At 48.9% G+C, this 18,572-nt stretch overlaps 1 protein-coding gene across 4 annotated transcripts in view; it reads left to right on the top strand.

Moving 5' to 3' along the window:
- DLG5 (discs large MAGUK scaffold protein 5) overlaps positions 1–18,572 on the top strand; it is a 136,660-nt gene that overhangs the window by 62,084 nt on the left and 56,004 nt on the right. For 3 of the 4 annotated variants that reach the window (XM_017871433.1, XM_017871435.1, XM_017871436.1), the window contains 3 exons: positions 7,432–7,594; positions 9,939–10,082; positions 10,773–10,956. In XM_017871433.1, the coding sequence (XP_017726922.1) occupies positions 7,432–7,594; positions 9,939–10,082; positions 10,773–10,956 (491 nt within the window). The remainder of the gene's footprint in view (positions 1–7,431; positions 7,595–9,938; positions 10,083–10,772; positions 10,957–18,572) is intronic. The other variant, XM_017871434.1, reaches the window with a different exon arrangement.

Genomic DNA, 18,572 nt, shown 5'->3' on the forward strand with positions numbered 1-18,572 from the left:
TGGGTGTCCTGAGTTGTAGGTGAGGATGACTTGGTGCTCTGATGACTGTGCTCTGCCACTGCTTTGCCTCTCCCTGGTAGCCAGGGCCTGGAAGTGGCTAGGAAGTTTACCTGGACATCTCTCTGGCTCCTGGAAGCACAGGCCTACAGGGCCTAGAAGCAAAGATGAGACCTGCCCAGCTGTAAGACCAAGGAGGTGCCTCCAGGGTCAGTGGGAGCATGACAGTGAGGGAGCCCAGGACAAATGGTGGTGGCTGAGAAATCCACCTAGCCGCCAGTCCATTTGCTGAGCCTCGGTGGTAGTGACAGTAGCAGCCAGGGCAACTGACACAAGGAACTGAGGATTCCTGTGATGGGAACACTCCCTTCTGTCCTCCTCCTTACACCCAGGTCAGAAGGAGGCTGGCTGTCCCGAGGTCTTCATGGCTGGAGACTGTGATGGGTTGTGTTGGCATGGCTCTGAGCCCCTTCCTTCTGTCCTGTTTCCTTCTCTCCTCTCTCCAGCTTCCTCCTAAGCCAGGGCTGCATCTTGCTGTTGCCTCCTTTATAAAATGGGGGTGAAAAGAGTAGCCCAGGGGTGGCTGCTCTTTGTCCACCATCCAGAGCCTGCTCCTGGTCTGGTGTCTTCCTGTTTTGGGCCATTTTAGTCCAAACCAAATCCTTTACCTCTGAAATCTGATCCTGAACACAAAAGGAAAAGGAAAATCTGCCTCCTTCTCCAGTGGTTGCCAGACTTGGGTAAGGAAAGCCTGAGGTCATGGGAGAGTTGACAGCTTTGCTTTTGAGTCCAGAAGAACAACTGCACAAGGTTAGAACTGCATTGGAAGCTTTTGTTGACAGCTACTTTGGAGGCTTTTGTTGACAACCCAGCTTGATGTTAGTTTTTGTTTTGCCTGTTTTTAAAAAGTTTACTGTAAATAACCATAGTGACAGCAGAGGAGATTGGTCCTCATCTCTTTACCTGTCAACATCACTCGTGGGATGATGGCTTCATTCAGGGCATCACAGTTTGGTTTTCTTAAAAAAAAAATGTTGTGAGGCTAGGTGTGGTTGCTCACAGCTATAGTCCCAGCACTTCAGGAGGCCAAGGTAGGAGGATGGCTTGAGCCCAGGAGTTTGGGACCAGCCTGGGCAACATAGTGGGGCCCTGTTGCTACAAAAAGTAAAAAAAAAAAAAAAAAAAAAATTAGCCAGGCATGGTAGCACACCCCTGTAGTTCCAGCTGCTTGGGAGGCTGAGGTGGGAGGATTGCTTGAGCCCAGGAGGTCAAGGTTGCAGTGAGTCATGATTGTGCCACTGCACTCCAACCTGGGTGACAGAGCAAGACCCTGTCTCAAAAAAAATTTTTTTTTGCTAAGGTTATGTTCATTGAGATACAATTTACATACACTAAAGTGTGTTTTTTTAAAGTATACAGTTCAAGTTTTGACAAGTAGTCATGCAACCATTGCTACTTTTAAGATGCAGAACACTTCCTTCTGTATCTTAAAAATTCCCTCTGCACCTTTGCAGTCTGCCCTTTTCCCCACCCTCAGTCCCTGGCAGCCACTCATCTCTTTTCTGTCCATGTAGTGTTGCCCTCCCCAGAATGTCATATCAGTGGTCGTGTAGTCTGTACCTTTTAGAGTTGGGCTTCTTTTGCTTAACGCAGGGCACTCCAGCTTCCCCCACACCCTGTGTGCATCCGCAGTTGTATCATTCATCCCTTTTCATTGCTGAGTAATACTCCATCATAAGGACATAACACCGTTGTTTATTCATTCCCTAGCTGCTCTAAACAGCTGTGTGCTGGTTTTTGTATGCACACAAATTCTCATTTCTCCTGGGTAAAATATCTAAGCATGGGATTGCTGGGTGGTACGGCAATTGCATGTTTAGCTTTATAAGAAACTGTCAAACTGTTTTCTGAAGTGGCTGCATGACTTTGTATTCCCATCAGCAGTGTTTGAGAATTCCAGTTTTGAGAATCCAGCTGTATCCTTGTCAGCATTTGGTGGCATTGCTTTTTATTTTAGCCATTCTGATGGGCATATGGTGGTAAAGGAACTTCATGGTTGTCTTCAAATGCTTACAGGTCTATTGCATACAAGAAATCCAGTTGTTCCCTGTGGCCCTTAGGGGTTAGATCAAGGGTCAGTGGAGGGAATATCCAGAGACAGATTAACTCAGTAGAGGGCATAATTTTAGGGGGAGAGATAAGATGGGTGCTGCTGGGAAGTAGTGAGCTCCTTCACTGTGGAATTTGGTCTTAGTGGCCATTTGAGGGATCCTGACAACCATTTGTATGGTAGGGCTGCATCATTTTCAGAATATCTGTCAACCCCTAGATGCAAGTAAAAAGACAAAAACTTCGGTTGAATGGAGATTGAGAGGATTTTCTGCAACCCTTGCTGTTCTTTTGGAACTTCTGGGTATAGCACGTCTTGAGATTGGTCATGAGGTCCCCTGTGGCCCTCCTTGGCCCTCCCCAGCTCCCAACTACAAAAGGCCAGAGGCGTGGGCTACACTTTCTGCTGGGTCAGAGAGCCTGCTGTGTGATGGATCTCGGGTCTGGTTGACCTTACTTTCTGTATGTGTCCTGTATGCTCAAGCCTTTGGGCCAGGAGAAATGGAACAGGAATCCTTTCCTATTAGGAGGCAGTATTGTGGGGGTGGTTGAGGTGTTGGCTCTGATGTCAGATCTGAGTCTGCATGGGAATCCCATTTTCCTAGCCATGTAGTCTTTCTGGACGTGATTCTCAAGGAGCGATCCTAGCACAACACCAGTAGGGAGCTGCGGAGATTAATGAGTTGAAAGTGGAGTGTCTTTAGCACAGAACCCAGTGCTTGGGCAGTGCTTGGCACATGTCATTGCTACTTTATCTGTGTGGCCAGCCACCCCCAGGTCATCATGGCTGTAGACTGAGACGTCTGGAGACAGAGATGGGAAGCATTGGGATGATTCTGAGCCCTTCCTTCCATCCTGCCGCCTCCTCTCCTCTCTCCAGCTTCCTCGAAAGTCAGGGCTGCGTCTTTCTGTTGCCTCATTTACAAAATCGGGATGAAATTCAAAATTTCTCTTCCCAAAGGCAGGTTACTGGGCCTGATGGTGCTTTTCTGTTGTGAAACTGGACATTTGATGTTTCTCTACTATTTCTTGAACTTGATTATAGCATATAATAGCCATTCTGAAAGTGTGGCCTAATGTCCCTGAGGTCCTTTCAGAGGGCTCGTGAGGTGAGACTGTTTTCATAATGATACTAGGATATCACTGGTCTTTTATGTTCTCATCCTCACGTGAGTGTAGAGTCCAGTTTTCAAAAGGTTCCATCCTGAGTGTATGACATTACACAGAGATGAGACTCCAGCTGTCTCTGTGAAGCTGGATGTTAAACAGCCTGTGTAACAAAATGCAAAGCAATGACACTCTTCCTGCCGCATTGTTTTGTTTTGTAATGGAAAGGGTGGTTAATGTCCCATAAAAAATCTTATGTGAATATACAATGGAGTTTTGACTTTTTAAAAAATAAGTAAATATTTAAAAATTCTTCTTGGTTTTAATTTCTAATCTTGTAAATTTTATTAGACATAACGTCTATGAACAAAAGCTCTTTGGAGTGTCAGATAAGTATAGCGGTCCTAAGATCCAAAAATGTGCAAGCTTTGAGGTTAATACCTTGGTTTCTAGGATCATTTAGAGGTCCATATTCCATACTTCTGTGACCTGGACACACTGTTTAACCTTGGTAAGGCTGTGTTTCCCGATGTGCAAAATGAGGATAACAGTGGTATCTACCTTATGAGGATTGAACGGGATAATGTATGAAAAGCATTTCAAAAACTGCCAGGCATGGCCAGGTGCGGTGCCTCACTGTAATCCCAGCACTTTGGGAGGCTGAGGTGGGTGGATCACCTGAAGTCAGGAGTTTGAGACCAGCCTGGCCAACATGGTGAAACTCCATCTCTACTAAATACAAAAAATCAGCCGGGCGTGGTGGCACACGCCTGTAATCCCAGCTACTCTGGAGGCTGAGGCAGGAGAATCGCTTGAACCCAGGAGGTAGAGGTTTCAGTGAGCCGAGATTGTACCACTGCACTCCAGCCTGGGCAACAGGAGTGAAACTCTGTCTCAAAACAACAAAAACAAAACAACAACAACAACAACAACAAAAAACAAAACCTGCCAGGCTTGAAGTGCATGTTGCTGATGGTTGTTATTTGGGAGGCAGAAAGGCATGTGGGTGAAGCACCTGTGCTTCGAATCCAGACTGCCTGGGCACTTGAGTCAACGACCTAATCTTGCTGGGCCTCAGTTTCTCACCTGTGAAATGGGGATGATGTTATCAGTACACACCTGTGAGGTTGTTGCGACAGTGAAATCAATGCTTGGAACATAACCTCCCCCTGGGCTTGGTTAGAGGTTGAGTAGCAGGCACGTTGAAAGGAAGCTCCACTTGTTGGAGAGTCAGGTAGGTTATGGTCAGTCAGGTGACTCAGCACCATCACCCACCTGACCCTCAAAACTGCTGGGGGCAGCAGTGAAGCTGAGGGTCTCTTGGCGGAAAGGTGTGGGAAGGCTTCTGAAGCTGTAGAGGAGACCCCTTTGGGGAGAGGAGATGCTGACCCCTGGCCTCACCTCCAAAGAATACTTTGACCACAAAGGTGTGGCCTGGGGCACAGAAATCCTGGTTGTCATGGTACTGGTGGCTTTTAAACACAGTCTGTGTTGCTTAATGACAGGGACACATTCTGAGAAATGTGTTGTCATTTGGTAATTTAGTCATTGTGTAAACATGAGTGTGCCTACACAAACTTAGATGGTATCTACCCCATACCTAGGTTACATGATATGGCCTGTTGTTCCTAGGCTGCAAACCTGTGCAGCATGGTACTGTACTGGCTACAGTAGGCAGTTGTAACACAATGGTAAGTATTTGTGTGTCTATACATAGAAAAGAAAAGGTGTAGCAAAAGTACAGAATAAAAGATAAAAAATGGTCCAGCTGTACAGGGCACTTACATGAATGGAGCTTGCAGGACCTGAAGTTGTTCTGGGTGAGTCAGTGAGTGAGTGGGGAGAGAATGTGAGGGCATAGGACATGACTGTACACTGCTATAAGCTTTGTAAACACTGTACACTTAGGCTATATTCGACTTACAGAAAATATTTTTCCTTCTTCAATAGTAAATTATAACTTACTGTAACTTTTTTACTTTATAAACTTTATATATATATTTTTAACTTTTTGACTGTTTTGTAATAACACTTAGCTTAAAACACAAACACATTGGGCCAGGTGTGGTGGCTCACGCCTGTAATCCGAGCACTTTGGGAGCCTGAGGCAGGCGGATCCCTTGAGCTCAGAAGTTTGAGACCAGCCTGGGCAACATGGCAAAACCCTGTCTGTACAAAAAAATTAGCTGGGCATGGTGGCACATGCCTGTAGTCCCGGCTACTTGGGAGGCTGAAGTGGGAGGATTGCTTGAGCCCAGGAGGCAGAGGTTGCAGTAAGCCGAGATTGTGCCACTGTATTCCAGCCTGGGTGACGACAAGACCCTGTCTCAAAAAAAAAAGAATACACACAAACACATTGTACAGCTGAATATTTTCTTTCTTTATATCCTTATTTTATAGGCTTTTCTATTTAAAAAATTTTAATTATTTTGTACTTTTAAAACTTTTTTTGTTAAAAACTAAGACACAAATACATTAATATATTAGTCTGGGGCTACAGAGGATCAGAATCAGCAAGACGTCATTAGGTGACAGGAATTTTTCACCTCTATCGTAATCTTTTAATTTATTTTTTTAGAGACAAGTTCTTGCTCTGTCACCCGGGCTGGAATGCAGTAGAGTGATCTCGGCTCACTGCAGCCTTGACCTCCTGGGCTCAGGCAATTCTCCCACCTCAGCCTCCCAAGTAGCTGTGACTCTAGGCACGTGCCACCACACCCAGCTAATTTTTTTGTATTTTTTGTTAGAGACGGGGTTTCGCCGTGTTGCCCAGGCTAGTCTCAAACTCCTGAGCTCAAGGGATCCACCTGCCTCGGCCTCTCAAAGTGCTTGGATTACAGGCGTGAGCCACCACTCTTGGCTAAGATTTTTGTATTTTTTGTAGAGATGTGGTTTAATCTTTTTTTTTTTTTTTTTTAAATACTTATTTCTTTTGTTTCTAACTCTATTATAATCTTATGGGACCACTGTCCTACATGTGGTCCATCATTGACTGAAACGTCGTTATTTGGCACATGACTGTCCTGCATTTCAGGGGATGCTGGAGTCAGGTGGTTGGGGTTCCACAACCAAAAAACACTGACAAGTGCAGCGCTGGGAATTGAGGCTCCCCCTCCCACAGTGGTCTGGCTTGTCATGCCTGGCGCTGAGCTCCCTGTCCTCCCTGGCCCTTCTGGAAGGCCCCAAGCTACTGCTTTTGTCTTGGGGGACTCTTGGTTTGCATGAACATTTGGCCAACAAGGATCAGTGGGACATGGGTGGTCAGGACGGCACAGAGAGTCAGAAGGCCTGTCATGTCCTATGCCCTTTGTGCGTTGTGGGTCCACTGCGGAACAAACACTGTGTCCCCTGACACGAGTCAGCCTGCCAGATCCCATCCACAAATTGGATGTTTGCTGTGAGCTCCTCTGACCTCACCAAGGGTCTCTAGGGTTGGTTGAGATATCAGGTAGACATATTGACAGGGTTCAATATAAAAGCACCATGGATTAGTCTCTTCTCCTGGGATGAGGTGCTTTCTTCCTAGAAATGGATTTGGATCTTGTCAGAGGTGGTGGTGGCAGCGGTGGCTCTTGCCTGCTAGGAGCATAAGGTGTGGGGCTCCCTGCAGGACACTCAGTCCTAGGGTGGGTGATGAGGGCTGGTGAGGGTTAAGTAGCCTGGAGGCATCAGGACCAACTTGAATGGCGTCACACTGACCTAAGCTGGGAGCCAGCAGCCCTCCTCTTAGCCTGCACGCCTGGGCTGGTTGGGCAGGTCTGTCAGGCGGGTGGACGGCTTGCAAAAAGGGAGCCGTGCAGTGTCCAGCCCTGGTCGAAGAGGGCGGGGACATGGCCCTTGGGCCCCAGCTGCCCTGGTCCTTAGTAGCGTCACTGGATTTCAGGTGTGCTTTCCTCCTCGAGCTGTGCCTTTCACTCTCCTCAGGGCACAGTTTGGTCTGTCCTGTTCCATGTGCCTTGCTGGGGTGGTTACTGGGGTTGTTGAGTGCTTGGATGCTGGAGCCAGATGCCCTGCACTCACTTTCAGTTCTACCTGCTACCCTCTCTGGCTCAGTGTTCTTATCTGTGAAAGGGGAATGGTAAGAGGACCCACTTGTTGGGGTGTCATGAACAGCTAACACAAGACAACAGCTAACACAAGACAACAGCTCCGAACAGCACCGGACGCCTTGTGAATGCCAGATGAATGCAAGTTCACTTTATTATTCCCCTTCCACAGGCACTACCGGGAAGGCGCCGTCCCCACCACCCCTCCTCACTGACCGGCAAGTGAACGAGAAGGTGGAGAACCTCTCCATCCAGCTGCGGCTGATGACCAGGGAGAGGAACGAGCTCCGCAAGCGCCTGGCCTTTGCCACTCATGGCACGGCCTTCGACAAGAGGTAGTAATCGTGCTGTCTCCCCTTCCCCAGGCCCCATGGTTGGGGTTACTACCCCGATGCTGGTGCTGTCACCCCCAGACACCCCTAGCACCTGAGGGTCCAGGCTGCACTGCCTGAGTGTCCCCTTTTCCCCACTTCACGTCCAGAAATGCTTCCCAGAGGCAGGACCCGCAGGCTTCTGGGGCAGGTCTCCATCCCACATGTGGCGAGGCCCCTTAGTAGTGGTGTGCTTGTGTGCAAAGTCGGCTCGTGTGTGTGTGTGTGTGTGTGTGTGTTCCTACCAATGTCTCCTAGACCTGCCTAAGTTGAGTGAAGCTTTATGTGCTTGGTAAACATATTAATTGTTCCCTGCCACATACGTGTTTTGTTTTTTGAGACGGGGTCTTGCTTTGTTGCCTGGGCTAGAATGCAGTGGCACAATCATGGTTCAAAGCTGTTTTAACCTCCCCAGCTCAAGTGAACCTCTCACCTTAGCCTTCCGAGTAGCTGGGACTATAGGTGTGTGCCACTACGCCCAACTATTTTTTTTTTTTATTTAATTTTTTTTGCTACAGCAGGGTCTTTTGTTGTTGCCCAGGCTGGTTTTGAGCTTCTAGGCTCCAGTGATCCTCCTGCCTTGGCCTCCCAGAGTGCTGGAATTACAGGCGTGAACCACAGCATCTGGCCCCACATGATGTGTTTTAAACAGACCACATTCTACCTGGTGTCTTTGTTGCTTTGAAGAAAATTTTTGCTGCTTTTATTGTGATTTAGAGGTAGATACCAGGGGAGGGTGGCCCATAGGGTGGGGCAGAGAGAGAGTCTTTATCTACCTGCATGATCTAAGAGGACTTTCTGGGAAGGAGGAGGGCCAGAGAGTGGTTTATCCTTTAGCTCCCATGCTGGTGGAGGTCTGGAGGGAAGAGGGCTTGGTGTAAACACTTCAATTTCACCTCTTTCCTTCAGGAGCAAGGGTCTATGCCTCTGCACTCTGTGCCTCTGGGATTATGCCAGGGCTGCAGAGCCTGATCCTTGAGCTTATATTCGTGAGGATCTGCCCCTCAGTCATTTGGCTCAAAGGCAGGATGAGTGAATACGTGGATGTGCTAGCACATGAGAGTTGGCTCACTGTGGCCCACGGGCCCACTGCCTGTTTTATAAATGAAGTTTTATTGGAACACAGCCATGCTCATTGGTTACAAAGTGTCTATGACTGCTTTCCTGCTACAAAGACAGAGTTGAGTGGTTGCAACAGAAACCATGTAGTGTGCAAAGCCTTACATATTTACTATGTGGCCTTTCGCAAAAAAAGTTTGCTGACCTCTGCTCTAGAAAAAGGGTCCTCAAACTTGAGCATGCACCAGAATCACCCACAGAGCTTGTTAATGCACAGATCATTGCCTCTCTTTTCCTCCCTTCAGAACACCTGACTCAGGAGGACTGGGGCTGGGGCTAGGCCTGAGAATGTCTATTTGTGACAAGTTCCCAGGTGATACTGTGCTGCAAGTCTGGGAACCCTACTCTGAGATCATTGCTGGTGGCCAGTGTTCTTAACCTTGGTTGCACATTGGAATCCCCGGGGAGTTTTTAAAAATTCTCATGTTTGGGTCTTATCCTCAGAGATGCTAATGTAATTGATCTGGGCATTGGTATTTTAATGTGTACCCAAGATTGACAGTCACTGTTCTAAAGAGAGGAGAGATTTTTTTTATTTAATATTTTATTTTATTTTATTTTTAAATTATTTTTGAGACAGGATCCTCTCTGTTGCCCAGGCTGGAATGCAGTGGTGTGATCTTGACTCACTGCATCTTCAACCTTCTGGGCTCAAGTGATCCTCCCACCTTAGCCTCCTGAATAGCTGGGACTACCGGCACATGCCACCACACCAGGCTAATTTTTTTAATTTTTTTGTAGAGGCGGGGTTTCACCATGTTGCTCAGGCTGGTCTCAAACCCCTGGCTTCAAGTGATCCACCCGCCTCGGCCTCCCAAAGTGCTGGGATTACAGGCGTGAGCCACCACACCCAGCCTACAGAGAAGAGACATTTCATCACAGGTTTCTTTTGGACTCAGAACTGTTGTACAGACTCCTGGGAGCTCCTACAGAACAAGTTGGCACCGTCTCAGCTCTCCAGGCCCATGCAGGGAGCTCAGGCAACCACGGCTCCCTCCATCCTGGGGATTCTGATTCTGTGGACCTGAGTGAGGCCAGGATACCTGAGTTTAACAAACACTTAGGTGTGTGTGGTGCATAGGGGACCAGTATTTGGGAACCACTGGGCTGGCCTAATCCAGGACCTGGCTCCCCTGTCCGTGTGAATCCTGGGGCCTGTGTTCATGGGGCCGTTTGCTCTCTGGGCCAGGCCCTACCACAGGCTGAATCCTGACTACGAGAGGCTAAAGATCCAGTGCGTGCGAGCCATGTCGGACCTGCAGAGCCTGCAGAACCAGCACACCAACGCCTTGAAGAGGTGTGAGGAGGTGGCCAAGGAGACTGACTTCTACCAGTGAGTGAGGCCTGCTTGGCCAGGGCCCCCAACATCCACAGATAGCTGCTTTTGCCCTTCTTTTCTGTGGACTTGGTAGCCAGGGGTTCTGGTTCTAGTCCTGTCCCTGTGCAAGCAGCAAGCAGTCTGCCTACAGCAGTTGTATTTGTGCCTTTGGCCCCCAGTTTTCCTAAGTGTAAAACAAGGCTGTTAATCCCTCATATCTTATTGCCAGCTTCAGAGACCTGGCGGGCAGGAAAGTGATTCAGAACATGCAGCAGGAGTCAGGCAGGTCTCTGGGTCTCTGTCCAGGGGCCGTACTGCAGCTTCTTCCTGTAGGATAGGCCCAAGGGGTGTTTCCCTTTGGTCTCCCAGTACCCCTCTGAGAGTCTTTGCCTGCCCACCTGCTGATATCTGCCCAGGCCCCAGTATTTGGAGGCACTAGGTCTGTACCAGAGGGGCCTGTCTCCCTTCCCTGGAGATACATGTGCCCTTTTTGGTGTCAGGTTTGTAAGTGGTGATTTGGATGTTTCTGGAATTGGGCTGTTAGCAGGTTTTGGCTTGCCTCTGAGTGCTGCAGACCTAGCTGCCATTGGCTCCTGTCCGCTGTATCTACGGGAAGTGTTGGGACCTGAGGCTGGTGATGGCCTGGGGTGGGGCAGGGTGTGAGGGGCTGGCTGGGGCTCACTGAGCATGTACTGGGTGTTTCAGCACACTCCACAGCCGGCTCCTGAGTGACCAGACTCGGCTGAAGGATGATGTGGACATGCTGAGGCGGGAGAATGGGCAGCTGCTGCGGGAGCGAAACCTGCTGCAGCAGTCGTGGGAGGACATGAAGCGGCTCCACGAGGAGGACCAGAAGGAGATCGGTGACCTCCGTGCCCAGCAGCAGCAGGTAGGTCCAGCCCCTGCAGACTGGCCATTTCTCCCAAGTAGTCCTCATTCCTTTTAATGGAGAATAATATTGAGAAGTAAATGCCAGGTCAGGCACATTGGCCCACATCTGTGATCGCAGCGCTTTGGGAGACCAAAGTGAGAGATTGCTTGAGATGAGCCTGGGCAACATGGCAAGACCCCATCTCTACAAAAAAAAAAAAAATTAGCTGGACATGGTGGCGCACCTGTAGTCCTAGCTACTCAGGAGGTTGAGGCAGGAGGATTGTTGGAACCTAGGAGTCTGAGGTTATAGTGAGCTATGATCATGCCACTGCACCCCAGTCTGGGCGATGGAGTGAGACCCTGTCTCTAAAAAAAAAAAACATAGCCAACCAAGTGCTGGATGTGCTTGTAGCTTGGGTTAGCACTGTTTCCCGGCCCTCTCAGTGGAAAGAAGTAGGAAGTAGCTAAGTGTACACGTACACAAAGGCCATACACATACATACATACACATATGTATATCTGTATTTCTGTATCAGACATGTAGATTGAAAGCTATGAGTTCACATTGACACTTTCAATTCTAATCCAAGACCACAGGTTCATTGTGGTTTCTACCTTTTTTGTTTGTGTAACTTCCTTTAAAAACATCAGTGACAAGGCTGGGTGCAGTGGCTCACACCTGTAATCCCAGCACTTTGGGAGGCCGAGGTGGGCAGATCATGAGGTCAGGAGATCGAGACCATCCTGACTAACACGGTGAAACCCCTTCTCTAGTAAAAATACAAAAAATTAGCCGGGCGTGGTGGCGGGCGCCTGTAGTCCCAGCTACTCAGGAGGCTGAGGCAGGAGCATGGTGTGAACCTGGGAGGCAGAGCGTGCAGTGAGCCAAGATTGCACCACTGCATTCCAGACTGGGTGACAGAGCAAGACTCCGCCTCAAAAAAAAAAAATCAAATCAAACAAAAAACAAACAAACAGTGACAAACGTAATTCCTGTGTTTTGTTTTGTTTTTTTGTTTTGAGATGGAGTCTTGCTCTGTCGCCCAAGCTGGAGTGCAGTGGTATGATTTTGGCTCACTGCAACCTCTGCCTCCCGGGTTCAAGCAATTCTTCTGCCTCAATCTCCTGAGTAGCTGGGACTACAGGCGCCTGCCACCACACCTGGCTAATTTTTGTGTTTTTAGTAGAGACGGGGTTCACCATGTTGGCCAGGATGGTCTTGATCTCCTGACCTCATGATCCACCCACCTTGGCCTCCCAAAGTGCTGGGATTGCAGGCGTGAGCCACCACGCCCTGCCGATTCCTGTTATTCTTAATTTGTTTACTTGGTCAATCTCCCATGTGTAGCTGCCTCCCATGCCCTCTGCAGTCCCCCATCCCGTTCCCATCCCCTCCTGACCCTTTGTGGGCTCTCCCACCCCATGCCTTCTCTCTGCTAGGCCTGGTCTCCTCATGCGATGCCAGGACCCCCTCCTCATTCCGTGCCAGCTGTGATATCCCCTCTGGGGCGACCTGCCCCAGGTTAGGTCCCTGTCTTGCTCTACTTTGCCTAATGGCTTTAAGGTTTAATTGTTTAGAAAAAAGGAATATTCCGTATTCCAATGAAACTGTATTCCATTGAAAAACTTGCTGTTTATTTTCTTTTCTCCAGTATTGATTGAGGTTTTATGTGGAGTAACCAGGGCAGGCTCAGCAAGGGACCCTAAGATGGATATACTTGGAGCTATTAGAGTATTTTTTGTGTGCCCTCTGATTAGGGGAATTGGTTGTGTGAGGTCAGGCCCAGTGGCTGGGGCAGAGGTTGGTGTTTAGCCCATAGGTCTTGACTGAGCCTTGGTAATGGAAAGCCGGCAACAGGAAGATTGTCCTTCTCGCACCTGCTGCATGGCTCAGAGAAGCTGCGACAACACCCTTTCCACCCTTTATAGGTTCAGGAGTTGGGGGTGGTGCTCTTGGAGCATTTCTCTAAGGATGAAATGAGAGTAGAAGGTGCCTTGCTAGCTCTGGTTAGTACTGCCCACAACCCATTCCCCCTGCAGGGACCCTTCCTTGTGCATGTCAGTGGAGCTTCCTAGAGCAAACAGATTTAAAGACTGTAGGTTTTCAGTTTCTAAAAGGCAAAATATTTTAACCTCAAAAGAAATCCTTTGGAGAAAACTTGCGTGCGAAGCAGGTAAGGATGGCGGTGCTGTGTCGAAACAAAGCTCCCGGGAAGCTGCCCGAGGGGATGGAAGCTGCCTGAGGGGATGGCCCTCTAAGGGTTTGAGCCCCTTCTCTGCCCTGGGGTGTGTGGTAACTTCCCCCACCTGAGGGCAGGCGGCCCCTCCCAGCCTTCACCTGCACCCTGCTGTGTGCTTTGTTTTCTTGCTCTTTTGCCAGCAGTTTGTTCTTCTTGGTCTACACTTGGCTGAGGTAACCTTTTGCCTTGGGGTTTAGTTTGGATTCTGTTCTTCCTTGAGAGAGTCATCATTTCAGAAGTGTATGTGACTCCACGTCGGTCCACGGGAAGCCCCATAGCCTTGCTAGAAAGTGTGAGGTTGGAGCATCTCAGTGTAGCAGAATTGTCCTATATGGCTGTCACGAAGACACTGCGTGAAAGGCACTGGCGCCGTGTGCCCATGTGTATGAGGCGCTCAGTCAGTGTTGTGGTCATTAATGATATTATTCTAATCCTGTCAAGTCTGGGTTTAAATCTGCCTCATCCAGGATGTGTAGAAATTGGAACCTGCATACATTGTGGGTGGGAAGAAATGATACAGCCACTGTGAAAGGCAGCCTAGTGATTCCTCGAAAAACTAAACAGAGCTAACAGGTGACCTCCCAGTGACATGCCTAGGTGTGCACCCAGGAGAACTGAAAATATATGTCCGCACAGAAACTTGAGGTGTGAATATTCATAGCAGCCCAAAACTGGTAACAACCCAAAGGTCCACTGACTGATGAATAGATAAATAAAATGTGATCTATCCGTACAATGGAATATTATTCAGCATAACAAGGAATGCAGTACTGATCCATGCTATAATGTGGATGAACTTTAAAAACATGACAGCCAATGAAAGAAACCAGCCACAAAAGACCACAAACTATGATTCCACGTACATGAAATGTCCACAACAGGGAAATCTGTGGACACAAAGCAGATTTGTGGTTGTCTTGGGCTTGGGGTTTGGGAAGTGACTGCTGATGGCTACTGGTTTATTTTGGGGGTGATAAAAATGTTCTGGAATTAGATAGTGGTAGTGGCTTCACAACTTTGTGGATTCATAACCTCGTGAATATATTAAACACTGAATTGCACACTTTGTGTGGTATGTAAATTATAACTCAGAGAGGAAAAAAAAAGACTCAGAATTTCACCTTGTCATAAGTAGAGAAATCCAGGCTGGCTACAGTGGCTCACACCTGTAATCCCAGCACTTTGGAAGGAGCAGGAGGATCCCTTGGGTCGAGGAGTCCGAGATCAGCCTGGGCAACATAGAGAGACTCTATCTGTACAAAACATTGTTTAATTAAAAAAATTATTTTTTAGAAAGAGCACTCTGCCCTCAAGAACCGTAAAGTTTCCTTGTCTCCTGTTCTCTGACTTTCTTGAGCACCTGCTCAGCTTTACAGACATTCAGACTGAGACATCCCTCCCACCCCCATCCCCCTCTCCCTTTCCTATCTGCCTAACAGGGGAGGGTCTTCCTTCCCAACCCCGCAGCCCATTCCCTGCTCTCCTTTTCCTACCGCTGTGGTCCTTGGCAGTAGGGGTGGGGGTGGGGATGCATCCTGGTCATTGGGGTCCCGCAGGTCAGTTCAGCTGGACCAGTGCCTCTCAGCAAACACCACCTCCAGACCCCACCAGGAGAAGAGGCCTGGCTGCCACAGGGAGCAGGGCTGGGAGCATCTGAGAGCTGCTGGGCGGCCAGCCCCCTATCCCGGCATCCCGGGCCCTCTTGCCTTCGTCAGGCGCGGGGTGGATGCCCAGGTGGCAGTAGGCCAGCAGCAGAGGAAGCGAGGACACGGGGATGGCCACAGGCTTGCTCCCTGCTGGGCCCGAGGGCAAAGGTCAACCTCGCTGGACAAGGGCAGTTTTGTTGCTGGGTTCCTCCCACGCCTTGTAAACTTGAAGAGGCCCTTGCAGGGTAAATGGTGCTGTTTGACTTGCATGTTTGCTTGAGGGATTTGTGGGGCTTCCCAGCCCTCTGTATGATTTATCTCAGAGGAAATGAGGCAGCCCTGGGGGAGGGGGTGCCGTGGTTGAGAGCAGCAGACAGGTGTTTTGTCCGTATGTGTGTTTTGCTGGGGAGGGCCTCTGCCTGGCATCCCCATCTCTGGGTTTGGGCATTCTTCTAGGCTGTGTCAAGAATGCCCAGGAGACCCTGACAAGGCTTGGTTGGGGAATCTAAGTAGAGGGTGTTTTTGCATCTTTTTTCTTTACTAAAATAGTGCATATTCTTTGGTTAAAATAGAAAAGAGTCTTCAACCAATGTGGAAGTCAGCCACCCACCTCCTCAGACCCAGCCTAGCTTTGTGGAAATGACCATCCTCTGTGTAAACCATTGGGATGGATGTGGATCCTTGTAGATTTTTTTTTTTAATGTCACATTTAATACTCATATAGTTTTGTTTTTTGTTCCCTGAAACCTGCTTTCAAAACAAATATCCTACAATATATCATGGATTTCCTTACATTTTCTGTGAATTTGCACATCCAAAAAGGTCCTTGCTTATTTTGTTGTCTGTCAGGTGTTAATCACATTCTGTGTGGAGCGTCTTGGTGGTCAGCATCTTCCCATGTTACAAACCGTGTTTCAGTGGACACACGTTGTGAAGTTTGAGCCTTACAGGTAGAATTCCTGAGACCAGGGCAGTGCACATGTTCTCCTAGGTCCTGCCAATCTATTTGGGAAACCTCTCAGGCCCCAAGAGTCTTCTGTCTCCTCCTCCTTGCCCTTTCCCCTGTCTTTAAAATACACTTTATCTTGTAATTCATGAAAGTCGATTTTCTTGTCCCAGGTATCCTGAATGAATGCCCTTTGATGGGCCTGAAAGAAGGGAGGAGAGGGGTTTCCTGGTTGCTGAAGGGCATCCCTTACAGAGAAGCCCGCAGAGGAGTGTTCTGACCAGTGTGGGGTACAGGTAGGAGGGTTGGTTTCTTCCTGGCCTCCCTGCAGGGAGCAGCCCAGACTATGGCTGTCTTTGTGCCTCCCCAGTGTAACTTCCACCCCCTTCTCCTTAAACTCACAGGCCAACTATCCTGTGCTCAGGCCCGTGGGGCATCATCTCTAAAGACTGCTGCCTGCCTGAGGGGAGAAGTTGACTCTCAGGCCAGGCTCAGGGGCTCACACCTGTAATCTTAGCACTTTGGGAGGCCGAAGCTGGTGCATCACTTGAGTCTAGGAGCTCAAGACCAGCCTGGGCAACATGGTGAGACCCCCCACCTCCATCTCTACAAAAAATAAAAAATTAGCCAGGTGTGGTGGGGCGTGCCTGTGATCCCAGCTACTTGGGAGGCTGAGGCAGGAGGCTCACTTGAGCCTGGGAGGTTGAGGTTGCAGTGAACTGTGATCACTTTAATTTTAGAATTCTGGGCCAAATTTAAATGTTTTCTCTTTCATTAGCCTTTGCTGGGAAGCTAAACATTTGACTGTAGTTCGAGGTGTGTGTGTGTGTGCGCACGCGCGTGTGTGTGCACGTACATGTGGAAATACCTGCCAAGCACATAATCCTCTAATGTTGAGAGGGAAATATTCTAGACCAATAGATGTAGTTTTTCGGATTCTCCTGAGTTAACCATGACCTGGTTCCCCAGCTTTGTTCAGAGCCTGTTGGTTACGTAGCACAGGCCTGGCACTGAGTCCTGCTTGTAGAGAAAGGGTGAGAAGTGTTTGGAGGCCTGCGAGCCTCTTTGAGTATCTGGTTGCTGCCCTGTGGGAACAGGTTATTCTGTTTGACTCCAAGGCTAGAGTGAGAACCGGAGGTTAGGAGTTGCAGGGAGGCGGAGAAGCTCGTGGTGAGCACGACCCTTTCCCAAGGAGCTTTCACCTGTGAAACAAGCCAAGGGTGGCGGTTATCGTGGTGGAAGCAGTATGGGGCCTGATCGCGCTCTTTCTCGGTCTTCAGACCCGATTATCCTATCATGTTATGAAGGCTGGGGGGAGCAGCAGAAAGGACCTCGAGGTCTGCGCTGGGATTTCCCTGACCCACCCTGTCGCACTGGGAATTCGTGGCCCACTCTCATGGCCCTTTCTGGCAGCCTGATTCCCACGGTCCTGAATCGTCCTTGGATTGTCACACAGGCCTGGATCCAGGCCCCTCGAGGATAGCCGTTCAGGGGACTGCAAAGAGGGCGAACCATGGTATAGACTCCTGATTCTGCCATGCACTGGTGGAGGTGGGCTCTGCTGGGCTACTGCCCAGAACCCGGCTTTGTATCATTTCAAGGCTGCCTTTGGAACGAGTTTGTTTCTGAGCTGGGAAGGCGGGAAGCCGCTGCAGGAGAGCATTGGCTCATCTCCGCGTGGCTGCCACCTTGTGGGGGGACTCAGGCAATGGCAGCCGCCTTTGTTCCCCAGCAAACCAGACTCATTTGGAGCCAATGGGGTTCTCACTTGGCTTAGGGGATATTTAGAGAGTAAAACATTTGAGGTAATTTTTTTTTTTTTTTTTTTGAGACAGTATTGCTCTGTCACCCAGGCTGGGGTACAGTGGCACAATCTTGGCTCAGTGCAACCTACGCCTCCTGGGTTCAAGCAATTTTCCTGCCTCAGCCTCCTGAGTAGCAGGGATTCCAGGTGCCCACCACCACGCCTAGCTAATTTTTGTATTTTTCGTAGAGAGGGTTTCACCATGTTAGCCAGGCTGGTCTCGAACTCCCAACCTTGTGATCTGCCCACCTTGGCCTCCCAAAGTGCTAGGATTACAGGCGTGAGCCACTGCGCCCGGCCTGAAGTAATTTTTAATTGGCATTTTTGAGGTATTGCTCACCAATCAGGGCAATCCAGTTTAAATGCTGGACCTTTCCAGACGTGGGTGGAAGGCGTTGGTTGACCAGATTTCAGGAGTTTATTGACCGGATTATGGTCATGGGTTGAGCCCATTCCTTTTTTTTTTTTTTTTTTTGAGATGAAGTCTCGCGCTCGTCACCCAGGCTGGAGTGCAGTGGTGCGATCTCGACTCACTGCAATCCCCGCCTCCTGGGTTCAAGCGATTCTCCTGCCTCAGCCTCCCGAGTAGCTAGGATTGCAGGTGCCTGCCACCACGTCCAGCTAATTTTTGTATGTTTAGTAGAGACAAGGTTTCACCATGTTGGTCGGGCTGGTCTGAACCTCCTGATCTCAGGTGATCCGCCCACCTCGGCCTCTCAAAGTTCTGGGATTATAGGCATGAGCCACTGTGCCTGGCCCGGCTTTTTTTTTTTTTTTAAAGATTTTAGATGTAGAGCGGGCACTGTCAGTGAGGTTCTGGTTCTCAGTGTGCATTCCTGTTTTGTAACAGTGATGCCATTTTACAAAACAGTGAAGATTTTGACCACCTGAAACACCTGTGTACTGCTTTTTAAAATAAATTCTATATTTTGGTGTCCTAGTGAGATTTACCTTGAAAGAAAATGTTCCGCTTTAAAAATAAAGGAAAAAGAATGA

Source organism: Rhinopithecus bieti, unplaced genomic scaffold (genome assembly GCF_001698545.2).
Source record: "Rhinopithecus bieti isolate Rb0 unplaced genomic scaffold, ASM169854v2 scaffold_4781, whole genome shotgun sequence".
NCBI classification, from domain to species: Eukaryota; Metazoa; Chordata; class Mammalia; order Primates; family Cercopithecidae; genus Rhinopithecus; species Rhinopithecus bieti.